Source organism: Lepidochelys kempii, chromosome 5 (assembly GCF_965140285.1).
Source record: "Lepidochelys kempii isolate rLepKem1 chromosome 5, rLepKem1.hap1, whole genome shotgun sequence".
Classification (NCBI taxonomy): domain Eukaryota; kingdom Metazoa; phylum Chordata; order Testudines; family Cheloniidae; genus Lepidochelys; species Lepidochelys kempii.
The window spans coordinates 78,659,267-78,678,170 of record NC_136384.1 but is presented as its reverse complement, the minus strand read 5'-3'; the positions used below and the strand labels follow the sequence as shown (position 1 = coordinate 78,678,170).

General features: G+C 36.8%; 1 protein-coding gene across 1 annotated transcript in view; it reads right to left on the bottom strand.

Annotated features, from left to right (window-relative positions):
- Window positions 1–342: 342 nt before the first annotated feature.
- PRDM6 (PR/SET domain 6) overlaps window positions 343–18,904 on the bottom strand; it is a 93,241-nt gene continuing 74,679 nt past the window's right edge. Inside the window, exons 5-7 of the mRNA XM_073346225.2 lie at window positions 17,372–17,714; window positions 8,136–8,312; window positions 343–500 (exon numbers count right to left, since the gene is read on the bottom strand). Coding sequence (XP_073202326.1) covers window positions 386–500; window positions 8,136–8,312; window positions 17,372–17,714 — 635 coding nt within the window. The 3' untranslated portion in view covers window positions 343–385. The remainder of the gene's footprint in view (window positions 501–8,135; window positions 8,313–17,371; window positions 17,715–18,904) is intronic.

Below are 18,904 nucleotides of genomic sequence, written 5' to 3'. Positions count from 1 at the left end.
AGGTGCAACAATAAACAAGTCCATGTGCATTTGCAGTCATAACTATAGGCAAAAGAACCCTTGAGATTCCTCGCTTTGGTATTAAATAACAATGATAAAGGCTTTTAGAAATAAAGCAATACATGGTGGGACTTGAAATGTTAGCAGTCCCAGGTTATTTGTCCATTGAAATAAGTCTTATCCCTAGTCATAAATAAATAATCTCTTTCCTGGTCTTACTTCCATGCCAGGATCAATATCTCTTAACATCTTACTTATTTTATTACTGCTTTTGGTTTTCTGGGACTGATTGAAAGTTGCTCAGAGGAAATCTTTGGTTTTGCTTAAGTGTCCGTGACATTTAATCATGACTTTCCTTGCAGTTTAATTCCAACCAGTCAATCAGTTAATCCACTTCAATTGATTCTGTGCTTTCTGTTATTGGCTTGCACTCATTGGGCATCCTCTGGTGTCGACTCAGCTGGGTGGCTTGTGTGAAGCTCCTCTCACACCTCTCGCACCTGGTGAAGGCAAGAGAGAAAATTGAGACTGGGGAGCTGCTCTTGGGGGGAGGCGAGGAGTGATGGGCTTTGTCTCATCCTGTCTAATCAGAACAGACACTCAAAAGTGGCTTCAGATTTTACCGGCTCAAGAGGTTTAATTGGTGGCTACTTCCAAGACCTTAATGCCTATGATGGGACAAGGCCTGTCTGATTCAGAACAGAGGAATCTGTCAATAGACAGGGGGAAGGTGATTTCTCCAGAGAGGCCTGTCCTGCTGTAGCTCTGATCACTGTCAGTTCAAATAGATAAAGAACAAAAAGAGATTTTTAGGAGTGAGCCATCAAAGCAGCAGCTTGGCTGCAGTTTTCTGCTCTGTAACCCCCGAGGAGAAATTGATGACAAATAGAATTTCACCTTCTGCTAATTTAAAAATCAGAAATTCACCTATTGAAAGAAGAGAAGCTGTAGAGCAATAATTTCTTAGTGTAATAAGAGAAAAACTCTGTATTTATCTATTACTATATAGTTGAGTTTACTTTAAACAATCTGGTAGGATTAGTGCTTGGTTAATCAATTGTCTGAAAACATCCACAGCATTTGATATAGTTGTGGGGAGAGGGTGAGAAGAATTCTTACAATCAGCAGTGTGTGTTTCATTGTCTTTTAAGTCTTTTCATTACCCTTCCCCCCTCTCCAGTGAACTACAATCTGTGGCAAAATAATCAGAGAATTAAGATATGAAGTTTGAGGGAAAAGAAAAAGGGTTTCTCTAGTTCAGAATGAGTCATCTGGCCCTCTAGTAAAAGAGAATCCACTGTGTATCTCATTTTAACTTCTTCCCATATTGTGTCCTCTTAATTAGCATTGTGAATGCTAGATATAATTGTACAATGAGCTAGGAATACAGCAGATTTTTCACTGTAAGTCTCTCACTCATAAAGCCACCATTAATTTAATGGAGCTGTGTGATGTTGTATCTTCATCAATAAAAGCATCACTATAATGAATTAATTTCCAATCTTCAAAAAGTGAGGAAAACAATGGCTGTTACCTTGTATCCATCTTTCTCTCTTCAGTATTATAAATCAGTGGTTCTCAACCAGAGGTACACATGCCCCTGGGGCTACGCAGAGGTCTACTGCGGGTACATCAACTTATCTAGATATTTGCCTACCTTAACTGCAGGCTACATAAAAAGCAATAGTGAAGTCAGTACAAACTAAAATTTCATTCAGACAATAACTTGTTTATATGGCTCTATATACTGTACACTGAAATGTAAGTACAATATTTATATTCCAATCAATTTATTTTATAATTATATGGTAAAAATGAGAACATAAGCAATTTTTCAGTGGTAGTATGCTGCGTTGTATTTTTGTATTTTTATGTCTGATTTTGTAAGCAAGTAGTTTTTAAGTGAGGTGAAACTTGGGGTTATGCAAGACAAATCAGACTCCTGAAAGTGGTATAGCAGTCTGGAAAAGTTGAAAACCACCCATATAAATTACTGAAGGTGATTTATTACAGGATTTGCCATTTACAAAAAAAGAGTAAGAAGATATTTACATACATTCATAATTGTGATATGTTCTACATGTTAGTCATTTTTAGAAAAAAAAATGTTTAGGAACCCACAGCACAGATATTATTCATTCATCTAAGCTATTGTACCAGCACAGAACATCAAAGTCTGTATATTGTGTTTCTTTGATTGTCTTTCTCGGAATATTTTTAGCAGACTGTTCTACTGTTAAAAACTACACTGTGATCTTGACAAATGTAAAATGTCAGCGTTAGGTCTGATACATTATCAGCTCAATGAAAATAACTCAGAAGTATTGATTGCCTAATGATTTTTGGTGTATTCATTAACGTCTATGTGCAGATCATCCTCTCTCCAGAGTTCCTGAAGTGCTGATGACACATTAGTGTATTGCTGATTGTTTATTAGAAAACTGATTAGTTACAGGATTAGTATGTCAAAATATACTACTTTTCATTACTTGACAAACTTGCAAATTATATTCTTATATATAAAAAATCATGAAGGAACTGGAATCAGTTTTGGTGCCAGGATTAGTTTAGGCTATACAAGTCTCTGCAATTTCCTCAACTTTGCATTTTGTTATTTGATATATGTGTGTTGTATACACATTCTAGACCAATACAGACCTATGTAGATCTACACAGCAGTGTTTACCTATATATTGCATATATGATATATGTAGGCTAAGATTTTTCAAACATGTGTCTGTAAAATTAGGCTTCTAAATTAATATTTGGATACACAAAAAAGTGGCTTGATTTGCAGAGGTGTTGAATAAACTAGAAATCCCAGTAAAGTTAATAGGAGCTGAGGGTACACATCATTTTTGAAAATCATGCTACGTGTTTAGGTGCCTAAATAATTTTTGGTATAACTGTCTTGACAGCAATTTGAAAAGTTAAAAGTCCATTGCTAAAAATGTGGACCAGGAAGGAAATCACTTCAATATGTAAATATTTAGTGAACCAGTTTGTTTACAAATGTTAATTTTGTATGTGTGGCCCAGATTCAACAAAGCACTTTATGTGCATATGTAATCCCATTCCTATTCAGCAAAAACCTTAAACTCATGCTTAAATCCCATTAAAAAGAATGGGACTATGCATATGCTTAGTTTAAAATGCTTAAAATTAAACACATATTCAAGTGTTTTGTTGGTTTGGGGCTAGGTTGCTCAGCACACTGGAGGATCAAGCTGTAAGTAAATATCCAGATATGAACAGATGAGGTGGGCCATCACAGCCATCAGTATCACAGGCTTAGGATAAAGTAGAAGGAAAGAAAAACAGAAAGTGGACAGTGAAAAGGAAATAAATTTTCCAGCATTGTGCTGTGGGTTTTCTCTGTAATGGCTGTCCTTTCCCACATACTCTCTGTAAAGTAATTGGTGTAGTATGCTGTATTCTTCAAATGGACCAACAAAGACAGATACATGCATATATTGAGCCATAAGTGTTTAATGTTGTGCGCTAGTTAAGTAAACTGATAATTGGCGGGGAAGGCGGTAGGCATCTAGTATATGTGGAAGCAAAAATGTTCCTTAAAGTTATTGCAGAGAGACAATAGTTCAGGTCAACAGTGATCACTAACAAGGCTAACATGTAGATCATAACCCATCCTGATTCTCTCTGAGATTTTCGGCCAGATTTTCAGACCAGCCTCAACGCAATCTTTATTTTTGAAGGTGAAGATTTGTTATTACATAATTGTGGCTGTAACTATTAGTAGTTATTCTTCCTACTACCTGCTATGAAGGTGCAATCAGAGGGGACAGATGTTCTGTACAACCACTAATAATTATTTCTAAAATGCATTGTGGGTTTCATTTACCCCTGAGCAGAAGGCCAACAAAAGAGCCATGTACTAAAGTTCCACATAAGCTCTTTGAGAGCCCTTTGTGGGACTTAAGTGGTCCATAGGCCCCGTGTCAGGCTCACACACAAGAATGATTTAAAACTGTGCCACCAAGTTAGAGGCCATTACTGAAAACTGGATCCTTGTTGTTTTTCATACAGTGACACCATATGCAAGATGTAGCAAGCTCTTGCCTTGTCCACAGCACATATCCTTCTTTTACTAATTTGATTAAGGGCGGCGGGAGGGGAGAGAAAGAAGGGAGTGTACATACTTTCGCTTTGCTCAATAGCATGGCTGGTTTTCTAAGGGTCTCAAACAGCATTGACATCATGGTGGTTTTTCAGGAAGTACTGTTTGGCCAAATAGTACCCATGTCACTGTTCTCCTAGTTTGCTTCACAGAACCCTGTCACTGTTAGTGGTTTTCACAGCAGCAGCATCATGTTCCTTTAACTCATCTTTAGCTAATGTCACTGAACTGGAACAGGCTGTAGTAGTAGAACATAGGATAGTGGCTTGCTCAATAATTTTCTGCTTTTTCCTACCTTTTAATTTGGTTGAGAGCTTTGTTCCAGATTAAGAGCCATAGTGGAGACTTCAGTGAGATAAGAATACATAAAACATTACAATGATGAGGCTCAGTTCCTAGCTTTTGATGATGAAAAGAAATCCCTTCCAACTGGACCTGCTGCCCAGACAATGTAGCCAGAGCTTTGATTACACATAACCTCACTTAGCTTTTTTTTAATCTATAGGGAAATGCAAATAGAAAAGTCTCCCTCTCACACACAATCCCACACACAGCTAGACCTTGCAGCAAAAGAACCTTCTCCCACACTGAACCAATCACAGACTACCCCTTTAATAATAATTTTTAAATATTTTTTAAACAAATTGTGAAGGGATTTTAAAATATTTGTCTTTTTTAAAATTGTGAGCACACAACTCTACATGCAAAAAAGTGCATGAAGTTGTGTGACTAATCTGTGTGCATAATCACTGTGATTCTGTGTATATTAGGCCAATATTGTATAAATGGCTAGTTAAATGCTTACCTGGCCCTTTAAAATTAAAAAATATTTAAAAAAACAGCAACTTTCTGAACATATGTCAATTATCTGTTTTGTTAATTGCAAGAATATTTCCAAAGCCTATTCAGCTAGAACACGTTAAACTCTGTCTACATTGCCATGATTGCCTGTCCTTTAGGGGTATGGTGAGTTTAAACCAATGGACTTTTTAGTTTTGCACTTTTTAAGTAAGCATATGCTCAAATCCCCTTTGTAAATATATATATTATAAAGTACATTGCAAAGCAAAACCACAAAAATTGTCTTTGAACCATGTACTACTCCTTGATATTTAAAAATAGCCTCAGAATGTGTTTGGGGTTTTTCCTTTTTGTTTTTTGTTTTTTATTTTTGTTTTAACTTTAGAATCAATCCCTCAATTCTTTCTTCTGCTGGAAGATTTGGCAGCAACTTAGGAGGATCTGAATGGTGGTGATATACAAACCAATAATAGTATCTATCTTTTAAATAGTCCTTTTCATCAGTAGATCTCAAAGTAATTGATAATCTTTTTACTGTATTTATCCTCACAACACCTCTGTGAGGTACATAAGCTGCAGCTCGGTCTCTCCCCACAACTGAAGGGGAGGGTAAATCGATTTCTGGATAATCTTATGCGCACCCCCCTGCATGCTGGTCCGCATCAGTGCGGGGGTCTGCACTTGTGGAGAAGCTTGCAGGATCAGCACATAAGAATATGGATCCCCGCCTCTGACATCTGGGGACAGGGAGAGTTGGAGCTCCAGTTTAGCTCCATGTGACATCACTATTCAGGGTCCTCCAAAGCTCTTGTAAAGACCTTCAGCAAAAAACAGAGAAATTAGAACGGATGTTTCTTGTATTAAGCAGGTTTAAAAAAACCCTAAAACCATTGTACAATGTTGTTCTTATCCATCATAAGGAAACAGTAAAGGGTGTGCATATGTGTGCATGCACATACATTTATTTATATATTTCGCTGCTCTGCATTTCACCTTTAAGAAAGGGCAGATCCATAGTGTCAAGTACATGTATATCTTAACATGAGCAACAAAAGAAACAAAAAACAAAACAACACCCCAGAATATCTGTTAATTACATAGTACTTAACTAAACAGTTTCTTTCAAGAATGAGATTGTGTTGTGGTCACAAAGAACATTATGGAAAAGAAAAAAATCACCAGACCAAAGGGGGGGGAAATTAATGATTGTAAATGGGGCAAAATAACAGCTCTATTGGAAACATGACAAAAACAGGACGTTAAGAAAAAAAATTAAGTGGAGTCAACAAGGTTACACATAAGTAACACCTTAACATTAAAAGAAATCTATTTTCCACTTTGACCTGGAAACCTCTTCAATTAATTACTAAAATCTATTTACACAGCAACTAGATAAAAATCAATCTGATTGCTAGCACTATTTTTGTCTCTCTTCCTATGGACTCTGTTCACTCAAGATACTGGCACTGTGGGTGTCATTGTTGAGGCTGCAGGATTCCATGACTTGACACCCACAAAGCTGTCCTATTTTCTATTCCTGGTCCCCAAAATCTACTGTATGGGATGTGCCCAGAATTCTGATTCTGTCCTTCCATTCCCAAGCGCACACATGCATGGAGGCCATGCGTCTCTTGTGGCCATATATGGAGGGTGGGCAACTCTGATGGGATCTTGCTGTGAAGGGTTCAGTGACAGAAGCTCTCTTACATTAGCCTGGCATGAAATACAGGCAAAGAAAAATCATCTTGAGTGAGGGCACGTAGTGAACTGGGAAAGACACTCTCTCCCTTCAACTCCTTATTTCCTCATCCCCACAGACGACCGGGTATTTACAGAAAATAATGGTTTGGTTATTTTTTCCCAGGGAGGTATTGGTTCCAGGCAGAAAATTATATGAATCCATGTCTCTCAATTCAGCTAAGAGAGAGAGAGACTTTTTACTAATATACATTTTCTTCTATAAGAGCCTACTAGATTAAGTAAGTAGTTGGTCAGAGCAGAGTCCTTTATCTGCATGAAGTAGAAACCTGTATTAACCAGCTGTGCACCAGCCTCTCAAATACAGAAACAAACAAACGTACGTCTATGGCTTGGCTGAGTGTTGGGTTTTATTTTAAGTGAATAGCTAGCTAAGGTAGAGAAGTGATTTCTGTACTACCTCAAAAGTGCAGAAGCCTGCAGATCTTGTTAAATTCCCTCTGTTATCTGAACTTACACCTCTTAAAGAAGTCCTTCATGAAATGTAGATAATAAAGGTCTCACTGTGTACATGTACATTGAAACCTGCACACAGGGTATGACTACATGTAAAACACTACAGCTGCAGAACTGCAGAGACAGTTACAACAACAGGTAACCACTTGTCCTAAGAATGCACTTGCAAATAAAGACGGGCCCAAGCCACAAAAATTCAGCTTTAGATTTCCCACCCTACCAAATTTGGGTGTATTCCGATTTCAGGTTTGGGATTGGCCAATTATAGAGACAGTGACAGTCACAAGATCTGAAACAAGGTTTGTTTCCAAACACCCAAAGAATGTTTGAATTCAGAATGTTTGTATCAACGATTTTGTTGAACTATATTCAAAGTTTCCAGCACAGTATTGTTTAACTAAAAATTGAAAACCACCTTGACAGACAGCTGATTTTCTCTGATCACTGCATTTGCAAATTATTTTTATGAGTTTTATTTTGAGTTTACTAGAGTCATGTCATGGATTACACATAGTGTTTTTCCTGTCCAATGGTTCTGAGTCTATTTTTCTCTGTATATGATTAACAATTACAAATTAACTGGTATATGAGTTACTTCAGTGTATTCACAAAACAGGGATGAACCATATTATGCCAGTTACAGCACAGCCTCGACCCATCCTCTTCAGTTTGTCAGACATTTTCAACTAAGGTTCTCTAATTGAGACACAATTGTTAAACTGCTATTTAAATTAAAACAATCAAGTTTTGATTGGATGACAGACATTTGCTCTGGACCATACATGTACTAGGTATCTGCATACATGCCTGGTTTGATTCTGATTTCAGTCACACTGCTAATGAGTCTGTCTGGAATCTTGACTTTGGCTTTCAAAAGAAGCTCTCCCATGGGCTCTTATACATGGCTATTGTGGGTGGACAACTGCAATGCCATTCCCTCTCTGCTCATTCTTGATCAACATTGGTAGCTTTAGATACTTACTTAAAGGGTTTTTCCCCCGTATGCGTCCGGATATGATTGTTGAGTGTTGTAGCACCAGCAAAGGCACGGCCGCAATAGCCGCACTTGAAAGGTCTGTCACTGGAATGGGTGACTACATGGTTCCTTAGTTCCGAAGGTTGGGAGAAAGATTGGGAGCAGTGGCCACACTGATAGGGTCTGCAAAACAATAGAAACACCATGTGATCACTACTTTCTATTTCAGCAAATAGAAAACAACTTGGGTGGTGCAAGCTAATTTTTTCAAATTAATTTCTTAGTTTTCAAAGAGGAGTCTGGATGTGAATCTCTGGATCTATAGTAGAAGACATGCAATTCACCCCCCCCACCCCCGCCCCATGAACCACTATGCAAATTTAGAGGACAGAATCCATGTATAGAAACTGCCAGAGATCCTACAAGGCCCCCAATATAGTCAAAGTATTCTTCAGGTATACACAAAACCTGGGTTAGATTATATGTCTGACTTTTTTTAGTCTCCTCAAACTAAGGGGCCAATACTGTATTCCTTATGCACTGAAAACTCCCTCTAACATAGGGATTTGAGCCCTATATTATCAGACTCAGAAAGTCCTATTCCTCTCTAGCATTAATTCAGGCTTAGCTAAAAATTTTACCTGGTATAGCTATTGTTTCTATGACCATTTGAAAATATTATTTTTCTAATCCCTTGCACACTCCAAAAAGTCAAGCTCTTTAAAGAGGAACTTTCACAATGAGACAAATTTGGAAAACAATAACAAACTTTTGCTTTTTCTATTACGTTTCTGTATTCTTGCTGCTATTGAAGACATTTGCACTTAATTAATAGGTTTTTCCATCCTGGCCTGGATTTTCCTTTTGTGTGATCCTGAAATGAAATCATAATTCTGTTTTTGTGACATCTTAATTTCTTGCAGTGAACTGACTGTGATGCCACAAGTTCAGAATTATAACAACATCAATACAAACTCAAGTAGAAGGAAGACGCTGAGAGATAGAAGGATGAGACAGGACAATAGTTTGAGTAGCAATACCATTACTAACTTGTTAAAGTGGCAAAAAGTGTTCTGAGAAACATATACAAAGTAAATCAATTTCTGTTGCGGCAAAATAGATTTAATTCCCTCCACCCCCACGTTTCTCTAAGTCATAACAATTTGGTAAACTACTTCAATATTTGGAACGCTTTCTATCTGTGAGGACATTTAAAGTAAATCAGTGGCAGGGTTCTGTTCCGTTTATCAAATTTTTTTTTAAAGAAAATTAAGAATGTCTTAAGGGATATTAATGATTTTTATAGAGAGCAGGAATTCAGGGCACCACTCTTGCTGTCTTAATTGCTCTCTCTTTAACAAATGTGTATGTTCAAATGGCTAGAAACCAAAACTAAAGGGAAGGAGACAGTGGTGACCAAGCATGTACAACAATTCAATTAAGTGCAAAATAAAGTGTACCCTCTCATTTGTCAAGTGAGCTGCTTAATTGTGTCTGCTTGCATCGCTGATCACAAATACTATTATTTTATAGTGCTTCAGAGTACTGAGCACTGATTGTAGAATTTTTTTTGCTTGATTAATAGTGTGGTTTTGGTCAATAACTCAATACTATACAATTTTAATTACTTACATTTGAAAATCTATCTAACTGCTTTCAAAGAAGTTTGAAAGATATATATAAAAGTTGTGGAAAGATTACCTGGTCTGGATGATTATTCTCTTTAAAAATTATATAAGTGCATGTGAAATAATATATTTTAAATAAACACTGATAACTAATGTATATCTATTGCCATTGCTGGAAGACAAGAGAAATATGTTTTTCAGCTTTATTGCTTCTTCAAATGCATTGTTAATGGACAATCAAACAGATATGTAAATTCAGGCTTTTTAGGATTAAACATTTTTAAGCAAAAATAATATATTAAGATATGCCATATCCATGAACAATTGATTTTCTAATAGTGAAAGGAACCATTAACGTTTATTAGCCTCTGGTTATCTATTTTTAACAGCTCCCATAATAAACAATAAGACACTAAATAACACCAATTAATCTTTTATTTTTTAAGAACAGTCAATATGATTAATTTCACATTGTGAGAAGTCACACCATTCTTTGTATGTAAATACTTCACAGTAGTAAATTAGTTATGAGCAAACATTAAGAAGCCAAATAAAATGTTGCCATTAGCCCCCACATTGATTCAAACTCGATTTCTTGTCCATGATGACAATTTACATTTTATATTATCCACAGTGCATTTACACTGTATGATGCACAAAATGATGAACTTTGTAGAAGATTGTCTATTCTTATGTCCCTTGTCTCTCATTTTGTTGCCTTTCACCCAAACCTTGCAGGATTGACTATAAAAGATGTTATTTCACCAAATAAATTAACCCCTTGTGTGAGTCTGTATAAATGATGCATATCTCCAATCAGATTAATCAAGAAAGGGATCAATAAAGTATTTTGGAGCTAGATACATGAATCATAAATTAAGCAAAGCTTGTTTTAAAAAGAAGACAAATTTATGCATGCATAAATGTATGAGCTGACAATTTGTAAATGTCTTATCTACTTTCTTTGAACTGCAGGCAATTCCTAATATGCAGAACTGTATGACTTTTTGAATACTGCTATAATATTTTATGGTATTTTCCAAGAAAAAGAGTATAAAATAAGCAGAAAAGTTCTAATTTTGTTTTGTAACCATTTTTACTGTACTTGGGTTGTTTTTTTTCTTAGCAGAAAGAAATCAATACATTGTTTTTAAAAAATGAAAGCAGTGCAGCGGGACTGAATGTGAGGGATGATCGGTTCGGTGAGTACATGGACACCTTCAGAGCAGGGTTGTCTTTGATGTAGCAGTTATCTCCTGTGCCATCATTTTGCTCTGCTCCGAAAACCGTATTAAGATGGTGGCCCCCTTATTCTCAGGGTCATGGAGAGAATAGGGCTCATGAAATGAAAACCAAAATGGTGGACTTTATAGGCTGAATTTTCAAAAAGAGGCACCTAAGTTGAAGCTGCAACATGGTTCTGACCCCATCCACAACCCCTCATTCAAAAACTCATACAGTTCTGCATATTGGGAACTGCTTGCAGTGCAAAGGAAGTAGATAAGATATTTACAAAGCTCTTCCACAAATGTATAACTTTAGGCATGTGCTAGTGCCATTGACTTCAAATAAACTGCCCATGTGTTTAAAGTTACCCATATGGGTAACAGCTTAGTTGGTCTGGGGTCATATACAAGCAGATGCTCCAGCAAATTTGAGTTTCTCTGCAGTTACTTTTATGCATGAATGGGTAAGTACCAAGAATACCCTCTTCTACATGTGAATACATATTTACATGCACGTAAACTGTTATATGCATATTTTATAGGTGAAACATATGCATCTGTGTATGAAAATATGGTCCTAAGAATCTTTGAAACGTAATTTTTCTGTAAAAATCTATCCTAGAATTTTCTCCCCATCACTGTGTGCTAGAAGTAATATAATAATAATAATTAATAATAACAATAATTAATTTATATCTCCATATTGTAGCACTTCAGAAAGGCTTTCATAGTGCTTTAGAAATGTTAATTAAGCCTAACAAATACATCTCTGAATTAGGTATTATTATACCAATTTTAAAGATAGGTTAACTTAAACAAAGAAATGTACATATAGGATATCACTGAGAGTCAACAAAAAGAACATAGCAGTCCTATCTTCTAATCCTCTCTTCTTAAAAATTAGGCTATATGCTTCATCTTCTCATCCAAACTCAAAGAAAGCATATCTCCCTACCTAAGAGGCAAATTCTGCCCACAGACAAAATTGCCCAGCTCTCATTTGCCTCATGTACTAGAAATCCATTTAGTTACCCATCTTTGATAACATTAAACTTCTGTAAGTAGATTCTACAATGTTAGATCATCAGCTTGTACGGGCCCGCAATCTCTCTCCTTTAGAGACCAATCCAATGACCCTTACTCATGTGAGGGTCTCCCCTGGGTGCACTCATGAATGTAAAAGCTATGGGCTCAGACATCTAAAGTATAATTTTTTTTTAAGAATTTAAGTATGGGTGAATCTCTGGCATCTAAGGGTTTACAACATTCTCAAATTAAATTTTCAAGCTCACAGAAATGGTTAAGAACTTTGGTTTTTGAGTGTACTTTAAACCTGTCTCTTGAATGTATAAATTCTATTGAAACCATTATTGCTGTTTTCTTTTCCCAGTGCTAAAAATCCTTTTTTTTTTTTTTTGTAGTCCACTTTCTGGGGGTGATCACCACAAAGTCAAACACCACCTATGCACTTAACTGAATTTCACTCAAAAGATGCATGCTTATCCAATCAATTGTATAACTTTTTGGGGAGATTGCACTAGAATAAGACCATTTATTTACTGTTTTCTCATTTAAGTAAACCCCAACACAAAAATACATAGGTTTGAAACCACTTTTTCCAGTCTTCTTTTAGTAAAAGATTGATCCAATTAATCTATTTCTCTTGTGCCCATTCCTTCGGTATTGCAATATGTCTTCTGAATCCAAAAGGGCAGAACTCCTGGACTAATCCAGCTCATATGAACATGTGTTCCATTTCTTTACTCTGTCTCCAGCATAAATTGGAGGAAATATTTGAATGATGGGCTGCATGATCAGAGTCCTGAAAAAAATCTCAATTACTTTCTCTTTTATGGTGAGCTGGTCTTTTATGGGCCTCTTCACACAGTTTCATTCACTATCTTCATGGGTCTCATAGAACTCCAGTGTAAATCTTTTGAGAATGAGTTGCTTGTAACAATGAGTTTTTGAATACCTGTAAATCTTTCATTGAAATACTGTCAAATCAGCAAAGCCAAATGGTGAATCAGATTCATTGTTTCCTCAACTAGAGAAGTACTAGCCAATAGGAGAAAGCCTGACATACAGCTGCAGACACATTTCTCACTGTCAGAAGGCTAAGTGTAGGTCCTTGTTGCTAGTGAAGAAACAAAGACATATTGCATGATGTCAGAATGTCAGGGAGCGGGACACCATGGCTTTCCCCACTAAACAAGCAGTTTGGCGCCAAGGCTTTACGGGAAGATGGAAGACTCCAATTCAGGCATCACCTTAGTTTTTACGTTACCTGAGTCAATAAAAGCAGGGCATGTTGTGATGCTGGTACTCTCTGCCTTCAGGGAAAGGACTCCATGAATTGCTCTCACACACACGTCAGTGGTTTTGGAGCAGAACTGCAGACCTGGGCCAAAGTTTCAGTACCCTCTTCATAACTGAATGGATATGGCATTGGAGTGGAATCTGCTGTTTTGTATGGTTAATGAGAGGGGAAAATGCAACTCAGGGTGTCAGTGATAAGCTCCAGCTGCCATTCTGAATGGCCCAAAATGATTGTTTTAGAGAGGTGAAGAAGCTGTTGGCATAGTCCCTGCAAAGGGGCAGGATTAGTGAGGGAGTGCCCAGTTGTGGATGCTTTAGTTAAAACAATCAGTTGCCTTGGACCCTACCACATGGAACATTTGAAGTTACTCACCATGAGTATTTATAAAGGGTTTCATGCAGGTACTCAGTCTCTGTCAAACTGAATGGAGAGGACATGACTCTGCAAAGTGACATTTAAGAACTAGCCTACATCTTGAAGTTCTCACAGGGCTCAGATTGACGGGTTTTGTTATATTTACTAACTATGGGCCTACTCCTGCAACTCTTACTCACACCAAATAGTACTTATTCAAACAGAGTAGCCCCATTGTAGCCAACAAGACTACAAACATGTGTAAGTACAACTCAGTAGAAGTAAGGATCACAGAGTCAAGCCCTCTTATGACTTTTAGGGCCATCATTTAGTAAAGAACAAAATAGCTCATGTGTTTCTAAACTTCTGAAGCAGTAGGGGAGTGGTACCATTTTGTGCACCTTTTGCTACTCTTAACTATAAGTGCTGGAAGCCTGCAAACCTTTTTGAAAAGAGTATGCAAGAACAAATGTTCAATTCAGCAAGACATTTACTTTAATTGCACAATAATCCATAGTCACTCTATAAATAGAAATAGACATTGTTCACAGGATTTCTTTTCTGTTTGGTTGCTATAGGTTTTTAAAAATTAAGTAATTAGTTAATTAGGGCAACAGATACACATCCTACAAAGAAAAATGTATTGCAAGAAAAATACCAACTGGGGTAGAGCCATGGTGCTTAGAGAAAAACATCAATTAAATTGACAACTTAATCTTAAAAAAAATAACCAGACATTCATTGCTGAACTGTAACAGCAGAACAAAGTGTACATTAATATACTTCAAGGAAACAAAGAGCACGAGGGTCAGTTAACGTCCAGAATCCACCCACCAAGGACACACTTGCATGGATAGTGTCTACCCTCCAATCATCAGCTTAAATACATGACAATCAACAAGAGTAAATATCACACATACACATTGAATATGAAAGTGGGCCACAAGCAACACCTGGGAAGTGCAGGCATCCTCCCTCTGTTAACACCACTACATAGTGTACATGACAATCAAAGAGAGAAAAAAGAAAGATGTAAATAAAAACTGGTCATTCTAAGAACTATTGCTGATTTTTAAAAAAATAAATGAAAATATTTGTCTGAAAATGATTCACTGTGATTGAAGGCTTTCGCTTACCCCTTTCTGGAGCCCCCCAAATGGGATTGTTGGGAATTTCTGCAGCAGAAAAACAGAAGAGAAAAGGGATTTCTGACTCCTGGTTCAAGGAATAGAGGGTCAAATTGCCTCTGTGTGGGCAAGAGTTTAAGGAAAAACTCCAGAGGCTTGGATGGTCCCTGGGTCAAATCTGGATGGATTTAGATCTTACCTCCCCACCCATCAAGTGACTCCAGAGAAACGACATTATTTAACAAACAGGAAAAAAAAAAAAGACCTCAGTGGGAAAGGGGAAGTAAATGAAAGGGGCAAATAAGCTTTCATTAAAATCTTAATTAATCTCAAATTCAAAGAAACTTCTGGGAGAACATGGGACCCTCCTCATCTTGGGTTCACTATTATCCAGTATTTATATATTCAAACTTCTGCCTGCTGAATAGTATTCTGTTCGCAGGGGCTGATTGAAAAACATTTTTTTCTGTTCTTTTTCACTCTTATCTTATCCTCCACTCTCATTCAGATTTCTTCTGTGATAAAGGAAGTTTTAAGTCATTTCCTTCTTTGTATTTCCCAAATCCCAAATAGTTTGCATTTCTTAAATTTCCCACTATGAAGTGGGGATCATAGCTACATTCAAGGATCCTTTTCCTGCTTTGACCACGTATAGTTAATCATGATGCCTGAAAAACAAACACAGCGCCAGACTAGATAGTCTCAAGGCCTTTGCTAGAGGAGGCAGCCACAGCTATTTCCTTCACATCAAAGATGCAGTGGCTGGTGTGTTTACAAATTTCTGACAATAAACAGGTAGCTGTTTATCAGCTAGAGTGGTGCAGTAGATAGCGGAGAGAAATTCCAATCCTAAGAGTTGCATACAGTATCTAAGGCCAGCAGGCAAACGAGCCTTGGCCATTTACACCTTGATTTCTTGTTGTCAGGAAATTACTTTAAGAAATAAGAGGTGTTCCTAGAAATAAGCAAAGATACTTCTTTTCCAGTTCCTATGTTGCTAGCTATATGCTCTACTAATGCTATTTATAGTAGGAGAAAAGCCTGGCCATGACATAAGTTTAAATAATAGTGATTTCTAGTTAGGGATATGAGAACACAGAAAAATCTGGAATCTAAATTCAAGAACCTATACTCCTAACTCCTATATTTTCAAAACGTTGCCAGAGGTTTTCGCTATGTGAATCACAATGAATACAGTTGGGAATCATATGGCTAAAATCCCAAACAATGTTTTAGAGAACTATGGGAAAATATTTTTCTCTGGCAGTTTTGGTTGTGTTACATATTGTGGGAACTCAGGAGGCAGTTGAAAGTTGGCTGCTATCAGAAAATTACATAATTTATAGTATGAAAAAAGCAATAAAAGCTATTTTTCTATACAAATATATATTTTTAACATGACAATGCTTTGTTTCTGCTGGAGCCAGCGTGCACTTTAGAAATAGCTAAAGGGCACTGAAACTTGAAAAGGTTTTGCTGCATCCAAAATTTTAACAACTCTCAAAATTCTAGTAGGGATTAAGTTCTGGACCCTAGTTCTACCACACACACTTTAAACTTCATCTATTTTTATCCAGCAGCATAGGATATATGCTTATTACACAAACACACACATTATATACTGCTATTGCATTTTTGTCAAATGTAACTTGCATTCGAGTGCTGCATTTAGAATGATTTTCCAGGAGATTCAGCTGTTTTACTCAAGCCTTCTTCACAGCTGAAGGAGAGACAAAACGTGGGCAGTCTTTTTTGTTGAAGTAATTTGATTTTTGTCTATTGTGCTGCCAGCGATCAAGATTGTCAAATAAACCAGCTTTGATTCATAAATAATAGTTCCATTATATCTACTCTGCCACTTGTCAGAGTACCTGAAATTTTAATTCACTTGTTCAGCTAAATTTCATCCTCAGTTCATGGCCATAAAATTCTCTATTGACAAACTTTCAAACCAACTTTGACTCTGAGGTATCTAGTCAACATTTTTCTTCTGTGTGGATATTAGTTTATTGAATAAGTGGCATCTGTTTTCCTCCACATCACTAGTGGAGTAGGTATTTCCTTTTGACAGCTTTCCACGATTTATGGGTTTGCATGCTCTGAAGAAAAATAGTACTAAGCAAAAAATTCCAATTCATTACCTCTTAGTACTTAATTAAGTTCATACACATTGCACACTATAGGTGAACCCTGAAATGATTATGACAGCCACTGAACAGCAAGTTATATTATCTTTGGAAGACAAAGAGACTTTTCATTATCTTGACCTCATTTTTTCATCCATAATATTAATAAAATTTCCTTCTGTTTTGTTCCCTCTAACAGATGTACCAAACCATTCTGAAAACAAGATTATATTCTTGGCTATTACCTCTTGTCTGTACATTTAGCTACCAAATGTTTTTACAAAATGTGAAGTCAAGCAATGGCCATTATCAGCTCACTTCACACAGCCACAGATGTATTATGTTGTACAGGCTCCTCCTAATAATGGTTTCGTTTTGGAAATGATAACGGTCTGATAAAAGTAAAAAGCAGAGGGTCTGGCTACCCATCCATACAGAAATAAAGAAAGCCTGTGTTTTACCTGTCAGGGTTCTGTGTACACACATGCATCTGTAAGAGGATCCGCTGGGTGAAAGTCTTAAAGCATTGCCCACATTTCCAAAGGTGCCAGTCACTGAACTCAGAATTTAGTTGGCTCGTTGACGTTGGGCTTGCAAGAACTCGTTGGTTTTTGACACTGATCTGGTTAAATCCTGACTCGATGGGCCCAGACTTATCCAGAAGAGAAAAATTTCTGCTACACGGAGTCTGTGGAAATACTATGGATCGCTGTGGAGTGGCAGGGGGCAGTTTGCTACTTTTGTTAAATGGCTGTAGAGTGTCTGGTCTGGACATGGCCTCCATTACAGTTGAAGGGACATTCACTGGGAGAAAACAAAAAAGTAAATAAGATCTGCTTTACTATTTCTTAAAACTAACACAATTTGGGGAGAAAATCAAAAATATTCAAAGTCTATTTTCAACTGACTAGATTCAAACAATTTAATGTTATTATAACACATAGACAAAGGGCTGGAATGAGAATGTGATCCGACTGGAGAAACTGGTTCTGACATGTAGGAAGTCATCTGAAGAGAGGTTTGAGAGTTTGTAAAGGTCCAGAGAAGATTGACAAGAATGGTTAGAAGTATGATAGGATTCACTTCGGAGAGAAAATTCTGCTGGGCTTACACTGTATCAAATCTCTGTGTTGCAGAAAACAGACACAGCAGTAGTTCCCTTATCCTATCAATGGGCAGTCACTAAAGGGTAATATTACACCCTCATTCATACACACAAAGCCTGTACAATACAAATCCAGTGTCTTCAATGTAATTGCTTGCATGATTAAGGCTAGTAGGATTTAGTTCATCATGAGACCTTGCAAAATATATGCCTAAATATCTTTGTACCTCAGTTCCCCACCAATATAATGGGATTACTAATACTTCCCTACCTCACAGAGGTGTTGAAAAGATAGATTAATTAAGGTTTGTGAGGCACTCTCATATTTTGACGATGAGCACAATGCAACACATGAGAAAATAAAATTTTGCATTTAGTGCAGCATTTGGATGTTGTGCAGTAAATGAATCATGGGGAGTCACATATAAAAGAAATATTTGAGATCTGCCTCATTCCTTGAGCACTGTCCATCTTGTGCATTGAATGAGGCAGGGATTCTGTGGAAAAAATGGTATGTGATCATGTACTTAAAGACTGTACCATAACGCACAATGTCACATGGATGTCTTAAATTCTGGTGTTTCATAACTTTGGAGTGCTTGAATTTGCAACCATAACATTCTTTTAATATAGCATTTGGGGATTTCTTTCTTTCTCTCTCTCTCTCTCTTTCACACACACACACACACACACACACACACACACACACACACACACACACAGATTTACCTTCTGAATACAAGTATGTCTAGTTGAGATACAGTAGCAGTTTCAAATGATCTGTTCAATGAATGATTGTGATTAATGTCTGAATAGTTACTGAAATTAAAAATACTGAAATAAAAAAATGCAGTACAAACCTATTTTGATATAGTACTGTAAATAATAC